The sequence below is a fragment of the Haliotis rubra genome, unplaced genomic scaffold, assembly GCF_003918875.1.
Source record: "Haliotis rubra isolate DU_JTF1 unplaced genomic scaffold, ASM391887v1 Scf150, whole genome shotgun sequence".
NCBI lineage: Eukaryota > Metazoa > Mollusca > Gastropoda > Lepetellida > Haliotidae > Haliotis > Haliotis rubra.
The window spans coordinates 1,751,080-1,776,854 of NW_025765448.1; the positions used below are offsets into that span (position 1 = coordinate 1,751,080).

At 43.4% G+C, this 25,775-nt stretch overlaps 1 protein-coding gene across 2 annotated transcripts in view; it reads left to right on the forward strand.

Moving 5' to 3' along the window:
* The window catches only part of LOC124270274 (tyramine beta-hydroxylase-like), a 32,156-nt gene extending 6,820 nt beyond the window's left edge, over positions 1-25,336 (forward strand). Inside the window, exons 6-11 of one of the 2 annotated variants that reach the window (XM_046705315.1) lie at positions 890-1,078; positions 1,630-1,787; positions 2,171-2,414; positions 2,864-2,960; positions 24,029-24,314; positions 24,706-25,336. In XM_046705315.1, the coding sequence (XP_046561271.1) occupies positions 890-1,078; positions 1,630-1,787; positions 2,171-2,414; positions 2,864-2,960; positions 24,029-24,314; positions 24,706-24,993 (1,262 nt within the window). In that variant the 3' untranslated portion in view covers positions 24,994-25,336. Of the gene's footprint in view, positions 1-889; positions 1,079-1,629; positions 1,788-2,170; positions 2,415-2,863; positions 2,961-3,653; positions 3,940-4,419; positions 5,018-24,028; positions 24,315-24,705 lie in introns of those variants that run through there. The other variant, XM_046705316.1, reaches the window with a different exon arrangement.
* The last annotated feature ends 439 nt before the right edge of the window (positions 25,337-25,775 follow it).

Genomic DNA, 25,775 nt, shown 5'->3' on the forward strand with positions numbered 1-25,775 from the left:
AGCCTGGCGCTTGGCAGTAATGGGTACAAGAAGGACTGGTCGGCTCGGAGTCAGTATAATGTGTCTGAGTGGTTTATTCATGCTTCACTGCGGCATGGTATCTCAGTTGGCTAGCACTATAAAACCAGCTTCAGTCTGTGCTAGTACAAGCAGCCGCACATGCACATACACACGCATGCACGTCGTCATATGAGCGAAATATTCTCAAGCACGACGTTAAACCCAATTTCACCTCACCTCTTTTCCAGTGCATGGCTTTTTTAGATGGGTTTGTGAATAAGTATCTGTTCGCGATAGGGATGGCTATTAACATTGATCAGAGATCGATAATCGTTACCTAAATATCGATCGGTTGTCGATAAATATCTCAGACGTAACTTTGAGCAAACATTCCAAAAATATCGGAAAGAAATGAATATATTTCAAATCACTGATGAGTGGCGACATGTTATTGCATTATTGTTATCATTATCATTAACAAAACAGTGCCCTAAACATGATTTAGAAGCAGACCACGAATAAAGTCCTAAACTTGTTTATTGTGTGGGAAATTTAATTTCTTTTAATCACATAAGTTAATGTACAATATTATCGATAACATAATTTTTATATCGATAATCATTAATATTTTTTCCCATCGACGAAATTTCCGATTACGATCATTTTAGCCACCCCTAGCTCATAATCACATGATGATTAATTGAAAAGTAGTTTAAGGTGCCGCAATTGTCTGTGCAGAGTTGCGTCCCTTGCTAGAAACCTATGATTTTGGGGTCGTTGGAATGCTGCTAAAATCGGGTTTTAATCCAAGTAACTCACGAATTCCTTCTGAAACGCACAAAATAACGTCAACGCCTTAATGATAACGCTGTATTTCTTTCATAACTAGATGTGATGAACATAACGCTGCGGTTCCCCCCGACCCGTGTCCCGGCTGAGGAAACAAGCTACATGTGCTTCACCTTTAACCTTGATACGTTGGATAACAATACCGACTACCATCTGATCGGCAGCAAGCCCTTCATCGACAACGCCAACGTTATGCACCACATCACCTTGACGGGATGTGACGCTACAGGTAAACCTGACGCAGAAAGGGAAAAAAAAAGTTTCATGTTCTTATGTTCCAAATTAGTTTTGATTAAATTTCGATTGTTTTTGCTATTTGAATATGTTTTTAAAATTTATTATTTTTCGAAGCTCCTTTCTCTCGTAATTTCGTTTATTTTCTCAATTCTCGTGTAAAAATAACAGAATCCTGTTCATTCCAATGATTTCTGATATGTTTAACCAACATTAAGATGAAATGCATGCTTGTTTTAGTTTGATGGTGACCCGTGAAGATCCAGGTTAAAATTGGTCTTCAGCAACCCATGCTTGTCGTAAGAGGCGATTAAAGGCATCGGATGGTCAGGGTCGCTGACTTGGTTGACACATGTCATCGTATCCCAATTGCATAGATCGATGCTCATGCTGTTGATCCCTGGGTTGTCTGTTCTAGACTCGATTATGTACAGACCGCCGTTTTAAAGCTAGAATATTGCTAAGTGAGGCGTTAAACAACAACCAAATGAAAACAGTTTGGCAGTCTTGCTCCTTCCTTTGAATGTTGGAATATCGAATATTTAGGCGTGCCTCTCTCCGAGCCAGCGTTATGCAACATGGCATCCCCTGGATGCCAGAGAACCCTTCAGGTGTGGACGCTAGGGATGCCAGGGGAGTGTGTATATCCGGATGCCGGATTCAAGTTTGGCAAGAAGGCAGGGATGTCCATGATCAACATGCAGGTGCGAGAATCTCAGATATTAAAAACAGATATTCTAAACAAACTTTCTTTTCGAATCTTGCGAGTGCCAGGTGCTACGATAGAGCTGAACATGCTTACCTTTTGAAAAAACACCTGGTGTCATTACATAGATTTTTACCGCGTTTCTGCTTTGCTCCGAGGGAGACTGTGTTAGAAGTGCCAGGATCCTAGGATAGTCGGTTCGAATCCCAGTTTGCTTACGTAAGGTTTTCAGGTTTTTCAGCATCATACCACGGCTGGTGGATGTCAGCAAAGCGGTAAACGTGAAGAACTTGCGTTACTACGGGCCTTTGAATCGTAATAGAAATACCTTGAAGAGCGGCGGTTAACCAAACATACTCAGCTCAATCATTTACCTTGTAGTTCCACTGGACGAACCCACAGAAAAGAACCGACTACGTGGACAGTTCAGGCCTTGTGTTGTTCCTGACAACGAAGCTGAGAAAGAACAACGCTGCCTATTTTACCACTGGCCAGATGCAGTTGGTCATCCCGCCTGGTCAGCAGCGAGTGGTCAAGAAGTCTACATGTACTGCAGAGTGCACCAGGAAACTAATTAAGGCACCGGTGAATCTAATGACTGGGTGGAACCATATGCATTATTTGGGTAGGTATGTGAGTGAGTGAGTGAGTGAGTGAGGTTCGAGGTTTCATCAATATGGGATTGTAACAGTCATTTGTAATTCTCCCCCTCTGGGTTTAATATTTCGTTGTTGGAACTGTTGGTGCCGTTGGCCTACAGTAAGTTGTTGAGAGTTCGGGATGTTGATGACGTGGTGTCTGTATCAGCTTGTTGCTTCAGTAGTCTTCTGATCTGGTGTGAAGTCTTGCCAATATAGTGGCCGTGAAAAATCTTAACAAGCCTCTGGTTGTGAAACCAAACGTACGGGTATGGTAAACCTTTCGGAAGAATCTAAGACTGGAACACAAAACCGGTGTAGTCCTGCGTGGCTTGAAATGCAGTTCTGCACAGCGAATCTCAACGCCCAACAATGCAGAGATCTGAATCTCACGAAAATAGGATCCTAAAACAACAATGACCTCCTCCCTTTTCAGGTTTCCAACAAAACGTGGAACATTTCCGGAATGGCGAGAAACTGCGAGACTTGACTCCAGACGAAGTGTACAGTTATGACAACCCTATTGTTCACACGTAATGTATTTCCTGCGCTATAATTTCTTACCAGAAAGTCTAAACGGCAGATTGAGATACAGTATTCTTTGGACGAGGGTAAACGTCACACGTTTTGCCGTGCAGTCCTCTACTCACTCTCTCTCCAATCAGGCATTTGCATAGGACTGAAAAAACCCAATGTTGTCCTTTTGGGTAGCACATTCTATTTTTTTTTTAAATCAAAGTTTTTAGCATTTCTCTCGTCATTTCAATTATTTTAAGAAAGAAAATTTCAGATAATAATCGAAAGTAAAAGCATAAAAGCATAAAAATAGCGAGAGATAACTTTAAATTTCGACAAGAAAAATGTGTAACTGTAATGCCGAGGACTTTTTCGACGTCATAAAAAGATATATAAAAGAATCGACTAGCCTCTGACATAACACAGTAGTAAATGTGTCACATCATGAGGGATTAACTTTAATAAAATCGGCAGTGTTTTTAGCAGTGTTTTACTCACAACAGGCCTGAGATCCACTACTACTACTACTACTACTACTACTACTACTACTACTACGTAAAATAAGTGACATTCCAGAAGACCCGGCCCCGATTCACTACATGCATATGGTTACAATGTGTGAGGCTCTTTTCTCGTGTTCCCCGCCGTGATATTGTTGGACATTACGGCGTAAAACCATACTCACTCACTCAACACTTCTCTCAACCAAGGTACAACCCTCCCGTGCAGCTTCTGGCGGGCGATGTTCTAGAAACAACCTGCGTGTACAGGTCCACCTCCAGAAGCACAACTGCCATGTTTGGAGAGGGGACGTTCGATGAGATGTGTTTTGGGGTTTTCACCTACTACCCCGAAGAGGCCATCCAGCGCTCGTCCTGCCTGACGTGGAATGATCTGGACCTCTGTAAACGCGATGAAACTAGATCTCTCAACGGCTGTAACTTTAACATGGTGTTCAATGCATCAAATCCCATCAGAAAGCAATTATTTGGCAAGGTATGTTAAACTTTATTGGGGTATAACCAAATCAAATGCCACTATTTTGGTTTTGGTTCAAACGGCACCATTCTATTTTACGTTCAAATGACACTATTTTCTTTGACAAGATATAATTTCATGACCATCTTTATTATGAAAACACCCAGTGCCCGCCTTAAATACCGTTTCCGACCAAGTGTTTTATCGACATTCTAGAAGTTGTTGAGTCAATAATAAAGCAAACGACTTTATTGATAACAACTTCTTCTTTATTGATTAGAGAGATGTTTCCATGTAGATTCTTACACTGCTTTCAAGCTAAAAGAAATCTTGAAAAAGGTGTAAGAATATACACTGAAACGTCGCTCTATGCAATAAACAAGAAGTTGTCAGGTCTATATATTATTTCACCAGGCAGTTAAGTTGGAAAAAGATTATTTTTATTATTATCAACATTGACTATTTATATGTATTTTTTTCTTGACGTTTCTGTTTAAGGTTTTGGACAACTGTAATGTCTATGGAGGATGTCGTGCTGAATGTCCAGCTGCCGTAGCTGAGGTAAAACAACACCCGTGCTTTACGGGACAAGTGGAGGGTTATATCAAAGACATAACGAGAAACTTTCGGGATAATGTTGAAAACACTAAATTTTTTGCTGCTATGGAGTCATGCGAGTGCAGAGGTTAAACCTAGCTATGGGCCGTACCCGACGGCTGGTGCCTCAAAACAATCAACCCTTGCTTCCATCGCAGTTATCTTGGCAGTTGCGTAAATCTTTCTGTAGAGTGGATGCATAGTATGGGCAATATCCGCACACAAGGCCTGAAACCGCCGTTAACTCGAAGCTATTAAGTCACGAATCGAAATATTGAAGTTCGTATTAATGAGGTTCTGGTGAAACAATAGGTTATATGTATTTTTGTAGAGTATTATTATCATGGTTTCACGTATATATTTTCAGGTTTAGTTATTCTTGGTAATCAATAGATGTGATTATAAGACATAATCCCAATTTAATTTCTGAAAAGAGAAGAATTTCCTTACTATTTTGTATGTCTGATATTTTCTTGAATAAACTTATTTCAAAGCTTCAGAGGGAAGTTTTAGTTTGTTATAAAGACTTTGAAAGGATGCATGATATCGCTTAAATCCAGTATTAAATAGTCTGTCTCAAAAAGGATGCAAGTGAATTGATATAGCATCAAACAAAGGGTGCAACCGACAATACATCCAATCATTCAAGTGTTTGTACTCTACACTTGTTGCCTGTCAAACAAAGAGTGAAACTGACAGGATATCACATCATTCAAGTATTTATACACTACACTTGTTGCCTGTCAAACAAAGGGTGAACTGACAGGATATCACATCATTCAAGTATTTATACTCTACACTTGTTGCCTGTCAAACAAAGAGTGCAAGTGACAAAACATCCCATCATTCAAGTATTTATACTCTACACTTGTTGCCTGTAAAACAAAGGGTGAAACTGACAGGATATCACATCATTCAAGTATTTATACTCTACACTTGTTGTCTGTCAAACAAAGGGAGCAAGTGACACTACATCACATCATTCCAGTGATTATACACTACACGTGTTGCCTGTCAAACAAAGGCTGAAACTGACAGGATATCACATCATTCAAGTATTTATACACTCCACGTGTTGCCTGTTAAACAAAAGGTGCAAGTGACACTGCATCCCATCTTTCAAGAATTTATACTCTACACTTGTTGCCTGTCAAACAAAGGGTGCAAGTGACACTAAATCTTATCTTTCAAGTATTTATACTCTACACCTGTTGCCTGTCAAACAAAGGGTGAAACTGACAGGATATGACATCATTCAAGTATTTATACTCTGCACTTGTTGCCTGTCAAACAAAGGGTGAAAATGACAGGATATCACATTAGTCAAGTATTTATACTCTACACGTGTTGCCCGTAAAACAAAGGGTGAAAATGACAGAATATCACAACATTCAAGTATTTATACACTACACATGTTGTCTGTCAAACAAAGGGCCCAAGTGACACTAAATCTTATCTTTTAAGTATTTATACTCTAAACTTGTTGCCTGTCAAACAAAGGGTGAAACTGACAGGATATCACATTAGTCAAGTATTTATACTCTACACTTGTTGCCTGTAAAACAAAGGGTGAAACCGACAGGATATCACATCATTCAAGTATTTATACTCTACACATGTTGCCTGTCAAAGAATGGCTGCAAGTGACACTACATCACATCATTCCAGTGATTATACACTACACTTGTTGCCTGTCAAACAAAGGGTGAATCTGACAGGATATCACATCATTCAAGTATTTATACTCTACACATGGTGCCTGTCAAAGAATGGCTGCAAGTGACACTACATCACATCATTCCAGTATTTATACTCTACACTTGTTTCCTGTCAAATACAGTGTGAAACTGACAGGATATCACATCATTCAAGTATTAATACTCTACACGTGTAGCCTGTAAAACAAAAGGTGCAAGTGAAACTACATCCCATCATTCAAGTATTTATACTCTACACTTGTTGCCTGTCAAACAAAGGGTGAAACTGACAGGATATCACATTAGTCAAGTATTTATACTCTACACGTGTTGCCTGTCAAACAAAGGGTGAAACTGACAGGATATCACATCATTCAAGTATTTATACTCTATACTTGGTGCCTGTCAAACAAAGGGTGCAAGTGACACTACATCCCATCATTCAAGTGTTTATACTCTACACGTATTGCCTGACTAACAAAGGTTAAAACCGACACAACATCACATCTTTCAAGTATTTATACTCTACACTTGTTGCCTGTCAAACAAAGGGTGAAACTGACAGGATATCACATGAATCGAGTATTTATACTCTACACTTGTTGCCTGTCAAACAAAGGATGCAAGTCACACTACATCACATAATTCCAGTATTTATACCCTACACTTGTTGCCTGTCAAACAAAGGGTGAAACTGACAGGGTATCATATCAATCAAATATTTATACTTGTTGTCTGTCAAATAAAGGCTGCAAGTGACACTACATAGCATCATTCAAGTATTTATACTTTACACTTGTTTCCTGTCAAATAAAAGCTGCAAATGACACTTCATCCCATCGTTCAAGTATTTATACTCAGCACTTGTTGCCTGACAAACAAAGGGTGCAAGTGACACAGTATCACATCATTCAAGTATTTATACTCTACACTGTTGCCTGTCAAACAAAGGGTGCAAGTGAAACTACATCACATCATTCAAGTATTTATACTCTACACTGTTGCCTGTCAAACAAAGTGTGCAAGACACTACATCCCATCAATCAAGTGTTTAGAATTCATGCTTGTCGTAAGAGGCGATTAACGGTGGCAAGACTGACTTAGTTGACACATGTCATAGTATCCCATGCGTAGTTCGATGCTCAGGCTGTTGATCACTGTATTGTCTGGTCCAGACTCGATAATTTACATACCGCCACCATATAGCTGGAATATGGCTGAGTGCGGCGTAAAACTAAAGTCACTCACTCACGGAGGTATTTCCCCTCAGTAATATCAGTCATCAGACTATCTGATGAACACTCGATTGTTGACCAAATACGACGCTGAACAGACACACTCCATCCTTTTCGTTCTAATTCTGAGGCAGTTCACGGGCCTCATGTTCACAGGAACCTCCCGGCACATATGTACAAGCCATGTTTGTTTTGTACACTTGAAAACAGAGGCTTAATCGTTCTTATCCACAGTTCACATGTACAGTATATAGCCATTTACGTTGTACAGAGGTGCACTTGTACAGAGTTGCAAATATGTAAACCTGCCATGCGTTAATATTAACACTGTTGTGTAAATAAAGTATGTAAATAGTGTAAGTCTCCTATATTCATCAGTCTGTTGGATAAATTGTTTTTCAGAACACGAAGGAGAAGAGCTTTACCTCACGTACAGTGTGCGTTTTTCGCGAATACATTAGAAAGGCAGATTTGGAAGAAACATCTGAGAGCGTGAGCTCACGTACTGTGTGCGTTTAACGTGATTGGTTATATATTAGAAAGGCAGATTTGGAAGAAAGATCGAAGAGGGTTAGATCACGCACTGTGTGCGTTTTTCGTGATTAACTATCTATTAGAAAAGCAGAATTTGATGGAGGATCGAGATTGAGTTGGTCGTACTGTTTAAATGAATCTCATGGTGACATGGAATGGTACGACGTGTTTCATAGGAAGCCACATGCGGGGCGGTGGTGTAGCCCAGTGGTTAAGGCGTTCGCTCGTCACGCCGAAGGCCCAGGTTCGATTCCCCACATGGGCACACTGTATGAAGCACATTTCTTGTGTCCCTCGATGTGATATTGCTGGAATATCGCTAAAAGCGGCGTAAAAGCAAATTCACTCACTCACTGAAGAAACATGCGTTTCTTTTATACTGTGTACAATTTTGACACCTGAAATCCAAAGACTACTGTCGCATTAGCTTGTAGACAATTAATCGTGTTAATTCAGTAGTATATACAATGGGGTTTTTGGATCACTTTCATCAAAAGCCTCTGCAAAGCCTTATTTCCCAAATAAGGCTTTGGTCGGACCCTTAGCTCTTGCTACAAAAAGTTTGAGACGCAAACGGGATGCGAACGCCCAATGTTACACCTCCTAGCCGTACCACTTAACCTATTGAGCTACCGGGGACATGGCTGTCGTATGTCAGTTTAACGGGTCTATCCTGGGTGCGTCTTAAGCACCAACCCTAACACCCCTGCCACCCCAGCTGTTATTTCAATGCCTAGCACTACGGGGGTAGCCACGATGGTAGCTAACAACCCAACACCTGTCGCTCCTAGCCCCATGCTGGTTGTCATAAGGGCAGTATCAGCCCCGTCCACGATATTGAAAGCTCTATGGTACTTCTTACATAGTGCTTTACGCGTGTCGCGGTCTTGTTCTAGTTGGCGTTTTACATCACATAACTGTCTCAAACGGAACCCGTCTACGGTTTCCAGGGTCTTCGCTACTTCCTCTACGACTGGGTATAGACCCATTCTGTGTGCCTATAATATATCTGATAAAATATTTTTTAATTGGGTATCAGTTAATAGCCGATCAACGTACTTGAAGTTTATAAGGCCTACGTTCTCGGGTAGGTGAATAGAGGAAAGGTCAATAGGTAAATTTTGGAATATATGAAATAAATAGGATCTTGATAAGGGGGGCAGCAACCCCTCACCGTCCCGTCGTATAACGATACTATCATGGCGGCCTGCATCGCTACTAGGTGGGGTGATACTAACCCCATCTAAAAGGTTCCATGTGGTCCCATGGACGTTTTTTAAAAAGAGTGTTATGATTAATGTAGAGCCTGGAGGCATAAAACTAGAAAATGGAGGTAGGTTAGCGTATATACTAAATGATAAATGTGCATTCCCCCCGGTTGCATCTAACATGTAACCCGGGTGATCTGGCATTTGGGAAATTCTAATTTTTTTAGGGCCGCTGGATATAAACCTCCCAATCAAGATACCGCTGTTCTTAATTTCATCGATATCCCTAGATCCATGATTACGAAAAGAAACGTAAGGTGTGGTGAGGGTTATATCGAGCAACCATTTGGGTTCTCTAAAGTGTTTGTGCAGGAGCCAATCGGCTATTTTCATCCGCGTATACACGTTGCCTTCCAAGCGTAGGACGTACGAGGTGTCATTCTCGCCAGGTTGATCGAATCCCTCTATGCCTCCTAGATCCCCGAGGGTGATTTTGGGTAGATGATCGGTCATTGCCGCCCGCCTATACACGTTGTCTTTCAAGTGTAGGACGTATGAGCCACCTTCCTCACCAGGCTGATCGAATCCTTCCGTGTCCCCTAGGTCGTTAAGCGTAGCGTTGGGATGATGACTGGTCATTGCTATAATACTATTACAATATAATTTCCAACTGGTTTTCTGATAATAGTTCAGGGGTGAACTTCACCCCCATGAAGTGTATGTTGTCAGGTAGGAAGATCTTGGTTAGTGATATCGTGTTTTCCACGATCACGGTGACACATGGGTATCACGGCTCCCTAAGGTGGTGTCGGCAATCAACCATGAAGTCACCCGGCTCACTGATAAGAAACCGGCAGACGCTATCAAACTAAAATCAATAGTTGCAGAGTCGGCTGCTCCATTGCGTGGGAAGGAGAAACAGATACCAGATAGGGCCCTAGTTAGGTATCTATACCAGCCTGGGGAACACGAGGGTGATAGCCGTAAGCGAGCCACCGATCCTATATGGTCAATCAAAACTTACAACATAGATAAAGTTGACATGAAAGCAGACGAGCCTACCTTGTACTACTTGAGGGATGGGCCAGGCAGAGGGTTTGTAAGAGAAGAATTATTGATCGTACCGTACGGCACAATGTTACCCCCCCAGGAAAATACCAAGTAATCCCAATATCAACACGACATACGACATGATCAGTTCGCTATCACAGGATAGACCCGTTAAACCAACTTAGTTCAGCCAAGTCCCCGGTAGCTCAGTCGGTTAAGCGGCGCGGTTGTGAGGTATACATGTGGAGTTCGCATCCCGCTAGCGTCCCAAACTTTTTCATAGTAGGGGTTAATAGCAGCAAGAGCTAAGGGCCCGACCAAAGCCTTATTTAGGAAATAAGGCTTTGCAGAGGCTTTTGTTGAAAGTGATCCAAAACCCCCATTGTATATACTACTAATTCAATCATTGTTTTCCAGTACTCAAGATGGTTAATCATCGCCTTACACCCATAGAGCTCAGACAAAGTCAATTAACGAAGCCAAAAGTTGACCTTAAATAGTCCCTAAGAGATTATACAAAGTATAATTATACAAGTACGTGTACACGGTACTTGAAGGGCCCTTATCATACACTACTTTAGTGACTAGAAATAGGCTAAGATGCAAGTATAGTTCTACACTAACTTACTATGTAACGACCCGTGAAGGTCCGGGTTAGAATTGATCATCAGTAACCCATGCTTGTCGTAAGACGCGACTAACGGGATCGGGTGGTCAGGCTCGCTGACTTGGTTGACACATGTCATCGGTTCCCATTTGCGCAGATCGATGCTCCTGCTGTTGATCACTGGATTGTCTGGTCCACATTCGATTATTTACAGACCGCGGCCATATAGCTGGAATATTGCTGCGTGTGGCGTAAAAGTAAACTCACTCACTCACTTACTATGCAACGTATGCAACAGTAAACTTAAGGAACGGGAAATTAAGTAGCATGAGTGACCGTAAGAGAACTATGTCACCCAAATGTCTTCCACGTTCCGGTCGAGTTGTCCCGTGATACCTTCAGCTGGTTACTCCTAACCGGTGGGAGTTTCAGGGAAGAGCCAACTGATTATAGTCTGTTTGCGGTGAAAACGTACCAATGAATTTCAATTTGAACCAAAAAGTAAATCAAATAAAGTGAAATTTTGATTGCGAATCCTCATAATTTTACCTTGCCATTTGAAAATTTAAATCTAAGAATTTTATTCAACTTGGGATGAAAGTTGTTTAACAAACGATCATAGTTTCAAATCGCTAGTATTGGTTTGTATTACAGGAGGGTATACACATAAAATGAAACACCGAGATCAAGTAGGGTTGGTCTAAGTTAACGCTCATCACGTACCGCAGGTGCATTTGTTTCACTGTTCCAGCTACTGTGCTTACCCCCTTGTAATACAAACCAATATAAGCGATTTGAAACTATGATCGTTTGTTAAACAACTTTTTTCATAAGTTGAATAAAAATCTAAGATTTAAATGTTCAATTGGCAAGGTAGAAGTATGAGGATTCGCAATCTTAATTTCACTTTATTCGATTTACATTTTTGTTTAAAGTGCAATTCACCGGTACGTTTTCACTGCAAACAGACTATAGCCTATGTAAGTCACGGCCTTATATACCATACGAGCGGACCTGAGAGAAGGCCGGCAATAAGTCGGGGGGAAAGAGAGAACGCGAACAGCGTGACACAAAGAAATACATAGGACAGATTGAATTGAATTTGTGTTTATAAATGCCACCACTGAAAAATCACTTATAAGGTTATACCCTTCGAACAGGAACTATTTCTATCAACAACGTGTAATGCCTCAATGTAATTTCCCTTAAAAGGTCATACCCTTCGAACTGGTATATGGATGACCTACTAATAAATATTCCTTATATGCCCAGAAGGCAGCTCCACCGCCATCCAACATATACAAACGGGTGGTATATATATTTCACGTGAGCCTTGTGTGTGTCATTGCAGTCCATATCCTCACACCGACAGACGTTTATTTGAACAGTGAGTTTGCTGTATTTCGTCAACAGAAGGAGGCGGGAGTTCAGAGGAACAAGTTGAGCGTACGCGGAGGGCATTGCACCATGGCTAACCTCGGGTAAAAATCTAATTACTGTTTTATTAAAAACATTGGTTCAGTAGGTTACAAAGACTGAGTACGATTGTATGCCGGTTTTTAAATATTCCAGCCATGGGTCATGGGTATATTTGAAATGAGCTGATGCTGTTTTCTGTTTTATAAGTTAAACATTCTTTCACTCGTTGATGTGGTGGTATGGTTTGCATACGGTTATGCTTATAATCAGCACGAGGGGATGCGTCTCTGAACATGTTAAAGCCAGCACGGAAACATCGGGTTGGTACCATCGTCACAGCGCTAAGATGCATCTCTGGAATAGGCCTAAGATGTCGAATATGTGATACAATTACTTTTTCCTTTACCTCAGAGGTCTAACCCTTCTCCTGCTGGTGGCGACGACATCCGCCTACCGCTTCTACCAGGACGAGATCCCGAACGGAGATCACGTGCCCCACCCTTGTAAAGCTAACTACTTATGGTGGGGAGTCGGGCACGACAGCCCTCTCGGGGGCGGACCAAAGAACCCATTTGGACAGGACTTCGCTCGATATCACAGTGTAAGTAAAATACAGAAACAAACACGACTTAGTTAATTTCATTGAATGTGTATTGAAGTATGTCCAGTATGTGGTGTAAAGGAAGACTGATGAAGGTTGGGTGGCTTCAGAATCTTTGTTCATACTATCAACCACAAGTTCACCACACACCACACTGAAACAGCTGCATTACTGCTAAGTGGTTGGCAACGGATATTTACACTCCATACTGAAGCAGCTGATCATTCACTGATTGCCGCCATACAGCTGAAATATTGCTCAATGCCGCGTTAACCAACAAACAAACAAGTCATGCCATATCACAATTTCACAGGACGATGTTCATGGCATCATTCAAAGGTTTAACTGTCCCAGTTTCGATTATTTTCAAACCTCTGTGCTGTACAGGGGATTCGCCGACCGTTGTGTTAGACCACAAATAACGTGGTTAACTTGTTGTTGTTGTTGTTTAACGCTGCACTCGGCGGTCTGTAAATAATCGAGTCTGGACCAGACAATCCAGCGATCAACAGTATGAGCATCGATCTACGCAATTGGGACACGATGACATGTGTCAACAAAGTCAGCGAACCTGACCAACCGATCCCGTTAGTCACCTCTTACGACTGACTGACTAATTTTGGTTTTTACGCCGCTTTTAGCAATATTCCAGCAACATCAAGGCGGGGGACACCAGAAATGGGCTTCACACATTGTACCCATGTGGGGATTCGAACCCGGGCCTTCGGCGTGACGAGCCAACGCTTTAACCATTAGGCTACCCAACCGCCCCTCACCTCTTACGAGTAGCATGGGATGCTGAAAAGCAATTGGAACCCGGATCTTCATGGGTAACTAGTTGATCTCTTTATGGGTAACTATTAATCTAATTCATTGTGTATGATATCAGTGGACGATGGAGTTGTGTCGCCTGGATTCGGATGGGGACGGGATGACCAACGGTCAAGAGCTTGGTGACCCTGACTGTGTCTGGACGAAAGGAACCTTCCCTTCCACCTCAACTGGCTTAAGTCATCCAGGTAACACATCATGCCACCACTGACTAACCCTGTAATTTGTTCTTCACTCCATTCTTGATTCGAACCTTGTATATCGACGTGACGGGCGAACACTTTAACCACTTAGCCACTACCTACTGCTTTCTATTGCATGATAAGAATGATGAAGCTGAACATCAGGAACAAATGCTCAGAATCACACCCCCAGGTCCATCTTAGTAGCCCAGAAGTTTAATCGTCCATTCGTCACGTCCTCAAGTCTTGGCACGACTCTGCATTATCCTAATGGCCCCTCTGTTCAGCAATATTATTGTTGAAAAGAGGCGGAAAGCTTTCAAACGATTCATACTCAATACTGATTATTTAAAGTGTCCAGATTAGTCAACCACACGTGTATGGTAACACTATTTCTTAAAAAGTTGTAAAATTGTCGTGTTTGTTTGAAATATATACAACTGAATGTTTAACAAACTTGACAGTATGGAAAACACATCAGACCGTTGAAATGTCATTATTACGTTCTTTGACATCGATACATTCCGTTACAAATGCCACAATTTTTATTCAAATTGTCAATATGGAAATCCACCTGCCACTTAATGTCAATGATTTGCACCTGCGAGTCGCTCTATCCATGGAAGGTGAGGGACAATACACATGCATTGATGCATTTTCAGTGTCTTTCACTGTTCAGGTACCTGTTTGAAATCGCAGCTTAAACTGAGACGTTTCTTTGACGCTTGCTGAAAAGGGTCAAGCTATAGGCCTTTTGGAATCTTGTCAAACTCAGCGGCAGGTTTCTGTCCGCTTTATTGTGAGTCAGAGTGCTATTTCAAGCCAATGCACGTCGACCAGGTCGGTCCAGAGTCACAGCAGTCCGAGATGATAGGCACATGATGAACACTGCGTTAGGTAGCAGATTCCTTAACGCAGCAGATCTTCAGACAGAACACTTCAATGTTAACATTGTAAGGATATCCTGGAGCACCGTTCGTCGACGTTTAAGGGTAGCCGGACTCCTCTGTAGGCGACCTGTTGTACCACTACCAACACCACGTCACGGGCAGGCGCGTTTGAGATAGAGTAGACATCATGGCCGCTAGAATCAACGTCAATGGTCTCGTATGATCTTGACAGATGAAAGCAGATTCAATTTGTCCTTCCACGATGGTCGGCAGTGGATGTATCGTCGCAATGGGGAGCGAATCACAGATGCAACTGTGGCCACGCATAACCGATTTAGCGAGGGGTCTGTCATGGTTTGGGCAACTCCTACTGAACGTACTCCACTGCACGTGGTCGACGTCCAGTGCCATTCCTGCAAGCTATGCATGGCTTTTATGGTCGACCCTCTTTACTGCAAGACGACAACACTAGGCCTCATAGGGCCAGGATTGACACGGAATTCCTTAGGCAGCAGGGTGTAGAGCGGATGGAGTGGCCAGCGTGCTCGCCAGACTTCAACCCAATTAAGCATGCCTGGGATGAACTCGGTCGACGTGTATATACACGTCACCCAGCACCAGTGGATATACCAGGAATCCGTAGAGCTCTATTTGAGGAATAGAATGCGATTCCGCAAGCTTTCTTTATGAACTTGTTAAGGAGCATGCGAACAAAGTGAACCTGTGTCTTGGACGCGCGATGACTGACTGAGTTTGGTTTTACGCCGCTATTAGCAATATTCAAGCAACATCACGGCGGGGAACACCAGAAATGGGCTTCACATATTGTACCCTTGTGTAGATTCGAACCCGGGTCTTCGGCGTGACGAGCCACCGCTTTAACTACTAAACCACGCTACCCCACAGCCCCGGACGCGCGAGGAGGGTACACAAGATATTGAATGACCGAGTGTTTCATGTTTGTCATTTTATTTTGGGGGGTTGGTCTATACAAGTGATGTTTGTTAGTGCTGTTTGTCTATATGTTACGATGTGTTACGTTTGTCAACACATGAAAACATTATGATGACACTCTTCGCTCTATTATTTCTGAGAAGCTTTTCTTGACATGTGCTGACATCATTTGACCCTTTAGTAATGACGAAGTATATATTAAAGTTCTTCACTGTCATTTCTAATGCTGTTTTATTGTTTAAAAATTTCACTGGCCTTTGGTATGATTCAGGTGTCTGTGACCCCTGGGGCAGCGAACAGTGCAGGGAAGCAAACAAGGATGTCTCGTGCGAAACAGGGGAGTTCAAATGCGACGGCATCAACAGTCCAGGTAAAACAAAAGAATTCCCAGCACTGAGAGGGTGTGTGTGTGTGTGTGTGTGTGTGTGTGTGTGTGTGTGTGTGTGTGTGTGTGTGTGTGTGTGTGTGTGTGTGTGTGTGTGTGTGTGTGTGTGTGTGTGTGTGTGTGTGTGTGTGTGTGTGTGTGTGTGTGTAGTTCTCCTGTACCCACTGCTCGTAAGGGACTATCCTCACGTGAGTGAGTGAATTTAGTTTTACGCCGCTTTTAGCAATATTCCAGAAATACAACGGCGGGGGACACCAGAAATGGGCTTCACTCATTGTACCCATGTGGGGAATCGAACCGGGTCTTCGGCGCGACGGGCGAATGCTTTAACCACTAAGCGTTATCCTCACGTGAAGATCTGATGGCTACAATGTACGACGTGTCTGATGGATTGCCCAAGTAGTGGAACGGTGGCCATTCTATCAACCACTCTTCGTCATGGCTCGAATTTGTTAGAGGTCTCCGTGGTATAGCTGGGATATTGAAACATGCTGCGTATAGAGCCTGTGAGTAGGTCACGGCGAGACCTCAGTACTTCCGGTGACGAACAACGTTTCATACATTTTCGAATGGTCTCATGGTTGTCGGTTAACAGTAAGGAACCGATAATCCTTGTAGGAAAAATAAATTCCGCTCTAACCATTCCCAAATCAGTCAACTATTACGAATGTCAACGGGTGTGGCAGATAAGCATGGTTGTACACTTGGTCCGGTCTACTAAAGTTATATTTGGCGTTTGCGCAATTTGGAACTGGTTCCTGAATATACGCTAGGAAATCTGGTTCCGGATGTAAAATTTACCCTGTCTCGCACATCGCAAGTTGGCCCTCGCAAAGGGAGCCAACGTTTCACTTAAATGTCTTTAGAGAAATGAAATTGTCGGTTGATCTAAAGACATGGTTTCAATCTCTATATCTTTGGATTTTGTCTATTCCTACTATATGGTTTCGTGAGATTGGTTAGTTAATATGTATCAGTTCTCAATCACATGAAGATTAATTGAAAAGTAGTTTAAGGTGCCGCAATTCTCTGTGCAGAGTAGCGGGCCTTGGTCACACAAGAAACCTATGATTGCGGGTTCGAATCCTAAGGTTTCTCAGCACCGCATACTGCTCGTGGGTAATACAGTCTTTGGCCTGCTTCTCGTAGTCCTTTCCTCCAACATTGCCTTAATACAATTGTAATGCTCCTAAAGCGTCGTTTAATCCAATCAGAAACGCATAAAATAACGTCAACGTCGTAATAGTAACGCTGTTTTTCTTTCATAACCAGATGTGATGAACATAACGCTGCGGTTCCCCCCGACCCGTGTCCCGGCCGAGCAAACTAGCTACATGTGCTTTACCTTTAACCTTGACAAGCTGGATGACGACGCCGACTACCATCTGATCGGCAGCAAGCCCTTTATCGACAACGCCAACGTCATGCACCATATGGTACTGACGGGATGCGACGCTACAGGTAAACCTGACGTAGAGAGGAAAAAGTGTGTGTGTGTGTGTGTGTGTGTGTGTGTGTGTGTGTGTGTTTCATGAACTTATGTTCCGAAATATATTTTAATCAAATTTCAATTGCTTTTTCAAAATTACTATCTTTTCGAAACGTCTTTTTTCTCGTAATTTCGTTTATTTTCTCTATTATCTTGTCAAAAAATCACAGAACCCTGCTCATTTCCGATATATTAACCCACATTATGATGATGCCCATTTTAATAGTCTTGCTCCTTTCTTGAATATTTAATTATTTTGATTATTTAGGCGTGCCTCTCTCCGAGCCAGCGTTATGCAACATGGCGTCCTCGGGATGCCAGAAAACCCTTCAGGTGTGGACGCTAGGGATGCCAGGGGAGTGTGTCTATCCGGATGCCGGATTCAAGTTTGGCAAGAAGGCAGGGATGTCCATGATCAACATGCAGGTGCGAGAATCTCGAATATTAAATGATTCTATACAAAACTCTCGCTTTGCAAATCATGCGAGTGCCGGGTGCTATCAGTAGAAACTGGTAAGGGTTTGGAGTTGATGTTTTGTATTAAATGAGTTGATTGGACAACCACTGCTTGCCCCCTGTTGTGTTTAGAAAACGGTTGATCGGCTCGTATTCAGCAGCCAAAAAAATGTCAGTACGAATTCAAAATTAGATAGGCACTGTAATCAAATCATTACAGAAATGGACATAATAAGCCGATCTTGACACATCATGATCAATGAATAACTCAGCACAATTTAAAGACATAACGTGAACGTTTGCAGTCCATTCAGACGTGGTGTCACCACCACGAGCGGCAATAACTGCAGCACAGCTTCTATGCATGGAGTGCACCAATCGATTGATGAAGGCCATTGGCACCTGGAACCACACTCTGAGAAAGGCCTGGCGCAATAAATCGGCTGTGTTCGGCCATGGTATGACATTATTCAGTCTCCTCTGAATTTCATCCCAAAACTGTTCAATTGGGTTTAAATCAGGACTAAGGGCTGGTCATTGCATAATGTTGACACTGTTCTGCTGTAGGAAGTCCCGTGTAGCTCTGGCAGTATGGGTCCGGGCGTTATCATGCTGGAAAATGTTGTTCCGATGACGTGCGAAATGTGGTATGACGTGGGGTCTGAGAGCTTGGTCGATGTAGCGCTGCGCTGTGATGCCGCCTCCTCTCCCTGGACCAAGGTTCTGGAACACCATAACACCCACTCTCTGGTTCAGACCTATTCTACACCAGACCATGATGCTTGCACATCCCCATGCGTCTCTTTCCATAACCCATTGGTCTGAGTAACGCTGGCCACGTCGTCGCCATATTCTTGTTCTGCCATCTGCAGTTGATACGCAGTGCCGACTCTCATCTGTGAACAGAACAGTTCTCCATTGCCTGTCTCGCCAGTGTTGGTGTTGTAGGGCAAACTGTAGACGTTCACGCCGATGACAAGGGGTGAGGATAGGTCCACGGTCAGGTCTACGGCAATGGAGGTTCCCGCTGTTAAGACGGCGGCGTACTGTTTCAGTACTGATTGGTATTCCAATGACTTAAAGATCTCCATTGTCCCATAGTTGTTTGCTCCGTGCAAGTTTCTCTTCCTCGTTCTCGATGGCTTAGATAGGTGGTCATGCTTTCGTTCACTTGAAAGTCTAAACTGTTCAACAATTCGCAGGCTGCTATATTATGGCAGAAATATTGGTAAGTGTCAGGTGTTTCAGCATCATACCATGGCTGGTGGATTTCAGAAAAGCGGTAAACATCTAGGTCTTGTGTTGCTTCGGGGCTTCCCCCAACATCGAATCGTGCTAGAACAAAAAAAACCCGTGCACTGCGACGTATAACCCAACTAACTAAGTGCAATCTTTACGCTGACAGTTCCACTGGACAAACCCACAGAAAAGAACCGACTACGTGGACAGTTCAGGCCTTACGTTGTTTCTGACAAAGAAGCTGAGAAAGAACAACGCTGCCTATTTTAGCACTGGCCAGACAGAGTTGGTCATCCCGCCTGGCCAGCAGCGAGTGGTCAAGAAGTCTACATGTACTGCAGAGTGCACCAGGAAACTAATTAAGGCGCCGGTGAATCTAATGACTGGGTGGAACCATATGCATTATTTGGGTAGGTATGTGAGTGATTTGGTGGTTGGTTTGTTGTTTTAAGCCGCACTCTGCAATATTTCACCTATATGGTGTCGGTCTGTAAATAATCGAGTCTGGTCCAGACAATCCAGTTATCAACAGCATGACCATCGATGTACGCGAGCCTGACCACCCGATCCAGTTAGTCGCCTCTTACGACAAGCATGAGTTACTGAAAGCCAATACCAACCCAGTATATGAGTGGATGGGTGGTTTGAGTAAGTGAGTGAGTGTCACGGTGGTGAAAATGGGGCTGAATCACTGGCTGCCAGTTGATGGGTAAAGACGTCTCCACCAACAGATAGGTACATGTATATGCAGCCAAGCAAAAGTAAATGTACACTTGGATTTGATATAAGCATCACAAAGGTTCTCTAAACGTCACTTGTCTGAAAACAGTCGCAGAACCACCGTGCGTGCGTGCGTGCGTGCGTGCGTGCGTGCGTGCGTGCGTTTATGTGAATCGATTAATGAAAATCAGTGACGACACCAGGTGTTCGGGAAAAGTGTCACCTTGTCCAACCAGCCCAAAGTCAGCTTGAAATGCAGTTCTGTACAACGAATTGCGACACCCAACAATGCAGAGATCTAAATCTCACAAAAATGGGATCCAAACAAATAATGACCTCTCTTTTCAGGTTTCCAACAAAACGTGGAACATTTCCGGAATGGCGAGAAACTGCGAGATTTGACTCCAGACGAAGTTTACAGTTATGACAACCCTAAAGTTTACACGTAACGTATTTCTTGTGCTGTAATTTCTTACCAGAAAGTCTAAACGACAGATTGAGATACAATATTCTTTTGACGGGGATATACGTCACATGTTTTGTCTACACGACGTTTTATCATCACACGTTTTGCCGTCCCATCCTCTATTCGACACACTCACTCCAATCAGGGATTCTACTTCTACTACTAATGTCGCTGCTACTGCCGCTACTTCTACTACTACTGTTGCTGCTACTGCCGCTACTTCTACTACTACTGTTGCTGCTACTGCCGCCACCACTACTGCCGCTGCCACTGCCGCTTCTTCCTACCACTACTGTTGCTGCCACCGCCGCCACTTCCCACTCACTACCGTTGCTGTTGCTACTGTCGCTGCACTTCCACTACTACTACTGTTGCTGCTACTGTCTCCACTTCCCACTCACTTGCTGTTGCTGCTACTGTTGCTACTCTCCACTGCTACTTCACTGCTACTGCAGCCACTTCCCTACTACTACTGTTGTTGCTACTGCCACTTCACTACCACTGTTGCTAACTGTTGCTCACTGCTTCACACTACCACCACTGCCACTCACGCTCTAATTTACTTCACTACTTCCACTGTTGCCACAATTTCCCAAGCACTGTCTCCCCTTCTACTCACTGCCATTGCTGCCACTGCTGCCTGCCACTTCTTCCCCACCTACCACTGCCACTGCAGCCACTCACTTACTGTCATTGCTACTGTCTGCTACTCACTACTGCTGCTGCCACTGTCTCTCTACTTCTACCACTGCAATTGCTGCCACTGCTACTTCTACTCCACTGTTGCTACTGTCGCTACTTCTACTCACCACTGTTGCTGCCACTGTCCGCTCACTCTTGTTGCTGCCACTGCCACTACTCTACTCACTCACTGCTACCACGCTACACTTCTACTCCACTGCTGTTGTTGCTACTGCTACTCCTACTCACTGCCGCTGCTTCCCACTTCCACTTCTACTGCTGCTGCTACTGTCACTCTTCTACTCCTCACTGTTGCTGTTGCTGCCACTGCTGCTACTTCTACTACTACTGCTGTTGCTGCTACTGTCGCCACTTCTACTACTACTGTTACTGCTACTGTCACCACTTCCCTACCACTGTTGTGCCTGCTTGCCACTTTCCACCACTGCCACTGCCAAGCCACTGCTAATTTCCGTTGCTGCCACTGTCCACCACTTCCACTTCCTCACTGTTGCCACTGCCGCTACTTCTACCACTGCTATTGCTTGCTCTGCTACTACTGCTACTGTTGCTCACTGCCACCGCCACTTCTACTACTGTTGTTGCTGCCACTTCCACTTCACTTCTGTTGCAAGCCACTGCCACATTTCCACTACACTGTTGCTGCTACTGCCACTTCTCCACTCACTGCTACTGTTGCTACTTCCACTACTCTGTTGCTGCCACTGTCGCCACTTCCACTTCACTGTTGCTGCCACTGCTGCTTTCACTACACTGCTGTTGCTGCACTGCTGCCACTTCTATTCCATCACTGTTGCTGCCACTGCCGCTTCTTCCACCACCACCACTGCTGCTACTGTCCCTTCTTCTACACATCGCTACTGTCACCACTTCCCACCACTACTGTTGCTGCCACCATCACCACTTGCCACTCTTGCTGTTCGCTGCCACTGTCACACTACTCACCACTTCCACACTGTTGCCAAGCATTGCCACTTCCCACTCACACTGTTGCTGCTACTGCCGCCACTTCTACTCACCACTGTTGCTGCTGCTGCTTCTTCACCACCACTGTTGCCTGCTACTGTCACACTCACTACACTGTTGCCACTGCTGCCACTTCCACTACTGCACTGTTGCTGCTACTGCCGTCGCCACTACCACTGTTGTTACTACTGCTACTCACTACTGTTGCTGCTACTGTCACTACTTACTACCACTGTTGTTGCCACTGTCCGCTGCTTCCTTACTACTGTTGCTGCCACTGCCGCTACTTCTACTACTACTACTGTTGCTGCCACTGCCATTTTTACCACCACTGTTGCTTGGGTACTACCACTGTCACACTGCCACTCACTTCACTGTTGCCACTGCCACTTCTTACTACTCACCACTGTTACAGCCAGCTTCTTCCATTCCACTCACTCACTGTTGCCATTGCTGCCACTTCCACTACCACTGTTACTGCCACTGCCACTTATGCTGTTACCACTGCCACATTTCTACTCACCACTGTTGCTGTTGGCACTGCCCCACTTACTACTACTGTTGCCGCACTGCTGCCACTTCTACCTTACTACTGTTGCACTGCACCTCTACTGCTGCTACTGTCCTCTACCTCTACTTCACTGCCACTGCTGCTACTTCTACTACTACTGTTTGCTGCTACTGCCGCTGCTTCTGCACACTACTCACTGTTGCTGCATTTCTACTTTACTTCTGTTGTTGCTACTGTCGCTACTTCTACTACTACTGTTGCTGCTACTTGCCGCTACTTCTACTACTGCTACTGCCACTGTACTACTTACTACTGCTGCTACTGCTGCTGCTACTGCTACTACTTGTACTACTACTACTGTTGCTGCTACTGCCGCTACTTCTACTACTACTGTTGCTGCTACTGCCGCTTCTTCTACTACTACTGTTGCTGCTACTGCCGCTTCTTCTACTACTACTGTTGCTGCTACTGCCGCTTCTACTACTACTGTTGCTGCTACTGCCACTTCTACTACTACTGTTGCTGCTACTGCCACTTTTTCTACTACTACTGTTGCTGCTACTGCCGCTTCTTCTACTACTACTGTTGCTGCTACCGCCGCTTCTTCTACTACTACATTGTTGCTACTACTGCCGCTTCTTACTACTGTTGCTACTACTACTACTACTGTTGCTGCTACTGCCGCTACTTCTACTACTACTGTTGCTGCTACTGCCGCTACCTCTACTACTGCTACTGCCGCTACTTCTACTACTACTGTTGCTGCTACTGCCGCTTCTTCTACTACTACTGTTGCTGCTACTGCCGCTACCTCTACTACTGCTACTGCCGCTACTTCTACTACTACTGTTGGTGCTACTGCCGCTTCTTCTGCTACTACTGTTGCTGCTACTGCCGCTACTTCTACTACTACTGTTACTGCCGCTACTTCTACTACTACTGTTGCTGCTACTGCCGCTACTTCTAGTACTACAGTTTCTCGTTTAAGCTGCACTCAGCAACATTTCAGCTATATGACGGCGTTCTGTAAGTGATACTACTACCCCGATGCCATTTTCGCCTCTTACGACCAGCTTGGGTTGCTGAAGCTTCAAGTCAACTAGGAAATTCGTATCCTCTAAGTGTTTGGTGAATCGAGTTAATTAATTAATACTGCGCCAAGTAGACCATAAAATAACAAAGTCACGAGTGACATTTCAAATCCGAATTTTCAATGCTTCTGGAGGCGGTGGGTAGCTCTTGTGGTTAAAGCTCGGGTTCGATTCCCCACATGGTTACAATGTGTGAAGCCCGTGTCTCGTGTCCCCCGGTGTAATATTGCTGGAATATTGTCATAAGCACTCCGTCACAATATTTTTCTCAACCTAGGTACAACCCTCCCGTGCAGCTTCTGGCGGGCGATGTTCTAGAAACCACCTGCGTGTACAGGTCCACCTCCAGAAGCACAACTGCCATGTTTGGAGAGGGGACGTTCGATGAGATGTGTTTTGGGATTTTTACCTACTACCCCGAAGAGGCCCTCCAGAGCGGGTCCTGCTTTACGTGGAATGATCTGGACCTCTGTAACTTCGATCAAACTGGATCTCTCTATGGCTGTAACTTGTTCATGTTGTTTAATGCATCAAATCCCATCAGAAAGCAATTATTTGGCAAGGTATGTTAAACTTTGTTTGGCTATAACCAAATCAAATGACACTATATTCTTTGACATGATATAATTCCATGGCCATCTTTTTTAAGGGTTAATATATCGTTTCCGACTATGTGTTTGACATTCTAGAAGCTTGTGAGTCAATAATAAAGCAAACGACTTTATGGTTAACAACTTCTTGTTTATTGATTTCATATAGATTCTTACACCGTTTTCAAGATGTCTTTTATCCTGAAAACGGTGTAAGAATCTACACTGAAACGTGGCTCTATGCAATATACAAGAAGCTGTCAAATCTATATTGTATTTCACCGGGCAGATAAGGTGATTATTTTTATTATTTTTAACAGTTATTATTTATGTGTAAGGTTTTTTCTTGACGTTTCTGTTCAAGGTTTTGGACAACTGTAATGTCTATGGAGGATGTCGTGCGGAATGTCCAGCTGCTGTAGCCGAGGTAAAGCAACACCCGTGCTTTACGGGACAAGTGGAGGGTTATATCAGAGACATAATGCGAAACTTTGTTGATAATGTTGAAAACACTAAATTCTTTGCTGCGCTGGATTCATGCGAGTGCAGAGTTAGACCTAGCTATGGACCGTACCCGACATCTGGTGCCTCAAAACAATCAACCCTTGCTTCCATCGCAGTTATCTTGGCAATCATGTCCATCTTCCTGTAGAGTGGATGCGCAGTATGGGATATATCCGCACACGAGGAAACGTGGTTAACTCGAAGTCTTGTGATATGTAAGTTTCGAATATATCCAGATATCGACGCAAATGAGTCCCGAAAACCGAAGCTATTTTGTGTTAAAGTCATAGTGACGTATCGAAATAAATATTTGTATAGAATGCCATTATTATGGTTTCACGTGTACATTTTCACATTTAATTATTCTTGGAAACAATAGATGTGCGCTTTTAATAAGACATAATCAAAACTTAAGTTCTAAAAATTGAAGAATCTTCCTACTGTTTTGTATGTCTGATATTGTCTTGAATAAAAACCTTTCAAATTTTCAAGAGGAAGTATTTAGCTTTTCAAAAAGGCTGTAAAAGGATGCGTAATATCGCTTTAATCCAGTATCAAATAGTCCACACTAGTTGTCTATCTCTAGAAGGACGCAAGTGACTTGCTATAGCATCATTCAAGTATTTATTCTCTACACTTGTTGCCTGTCAAACAAAAGGTGAAATTGACAGTACATAACATCATTCAAGTACTTATTATCTACACTTGTTGCCTGTCAAACAAAGGGTGAAACTGACACTACATAACATCATTCAAATATTTATACTCTTCCCTTGTTGCCTGTCAAACAAAGGGTGCAACTGACACTACATAACATCATTCAAATATTTATACTCTACACTTGTTGCCTGTCAAACAAAGGGTGCAACTGACACTACATAACATCATTCAAATATTTATACTCTACACTTGTTGCCTGTCAAACAAGGC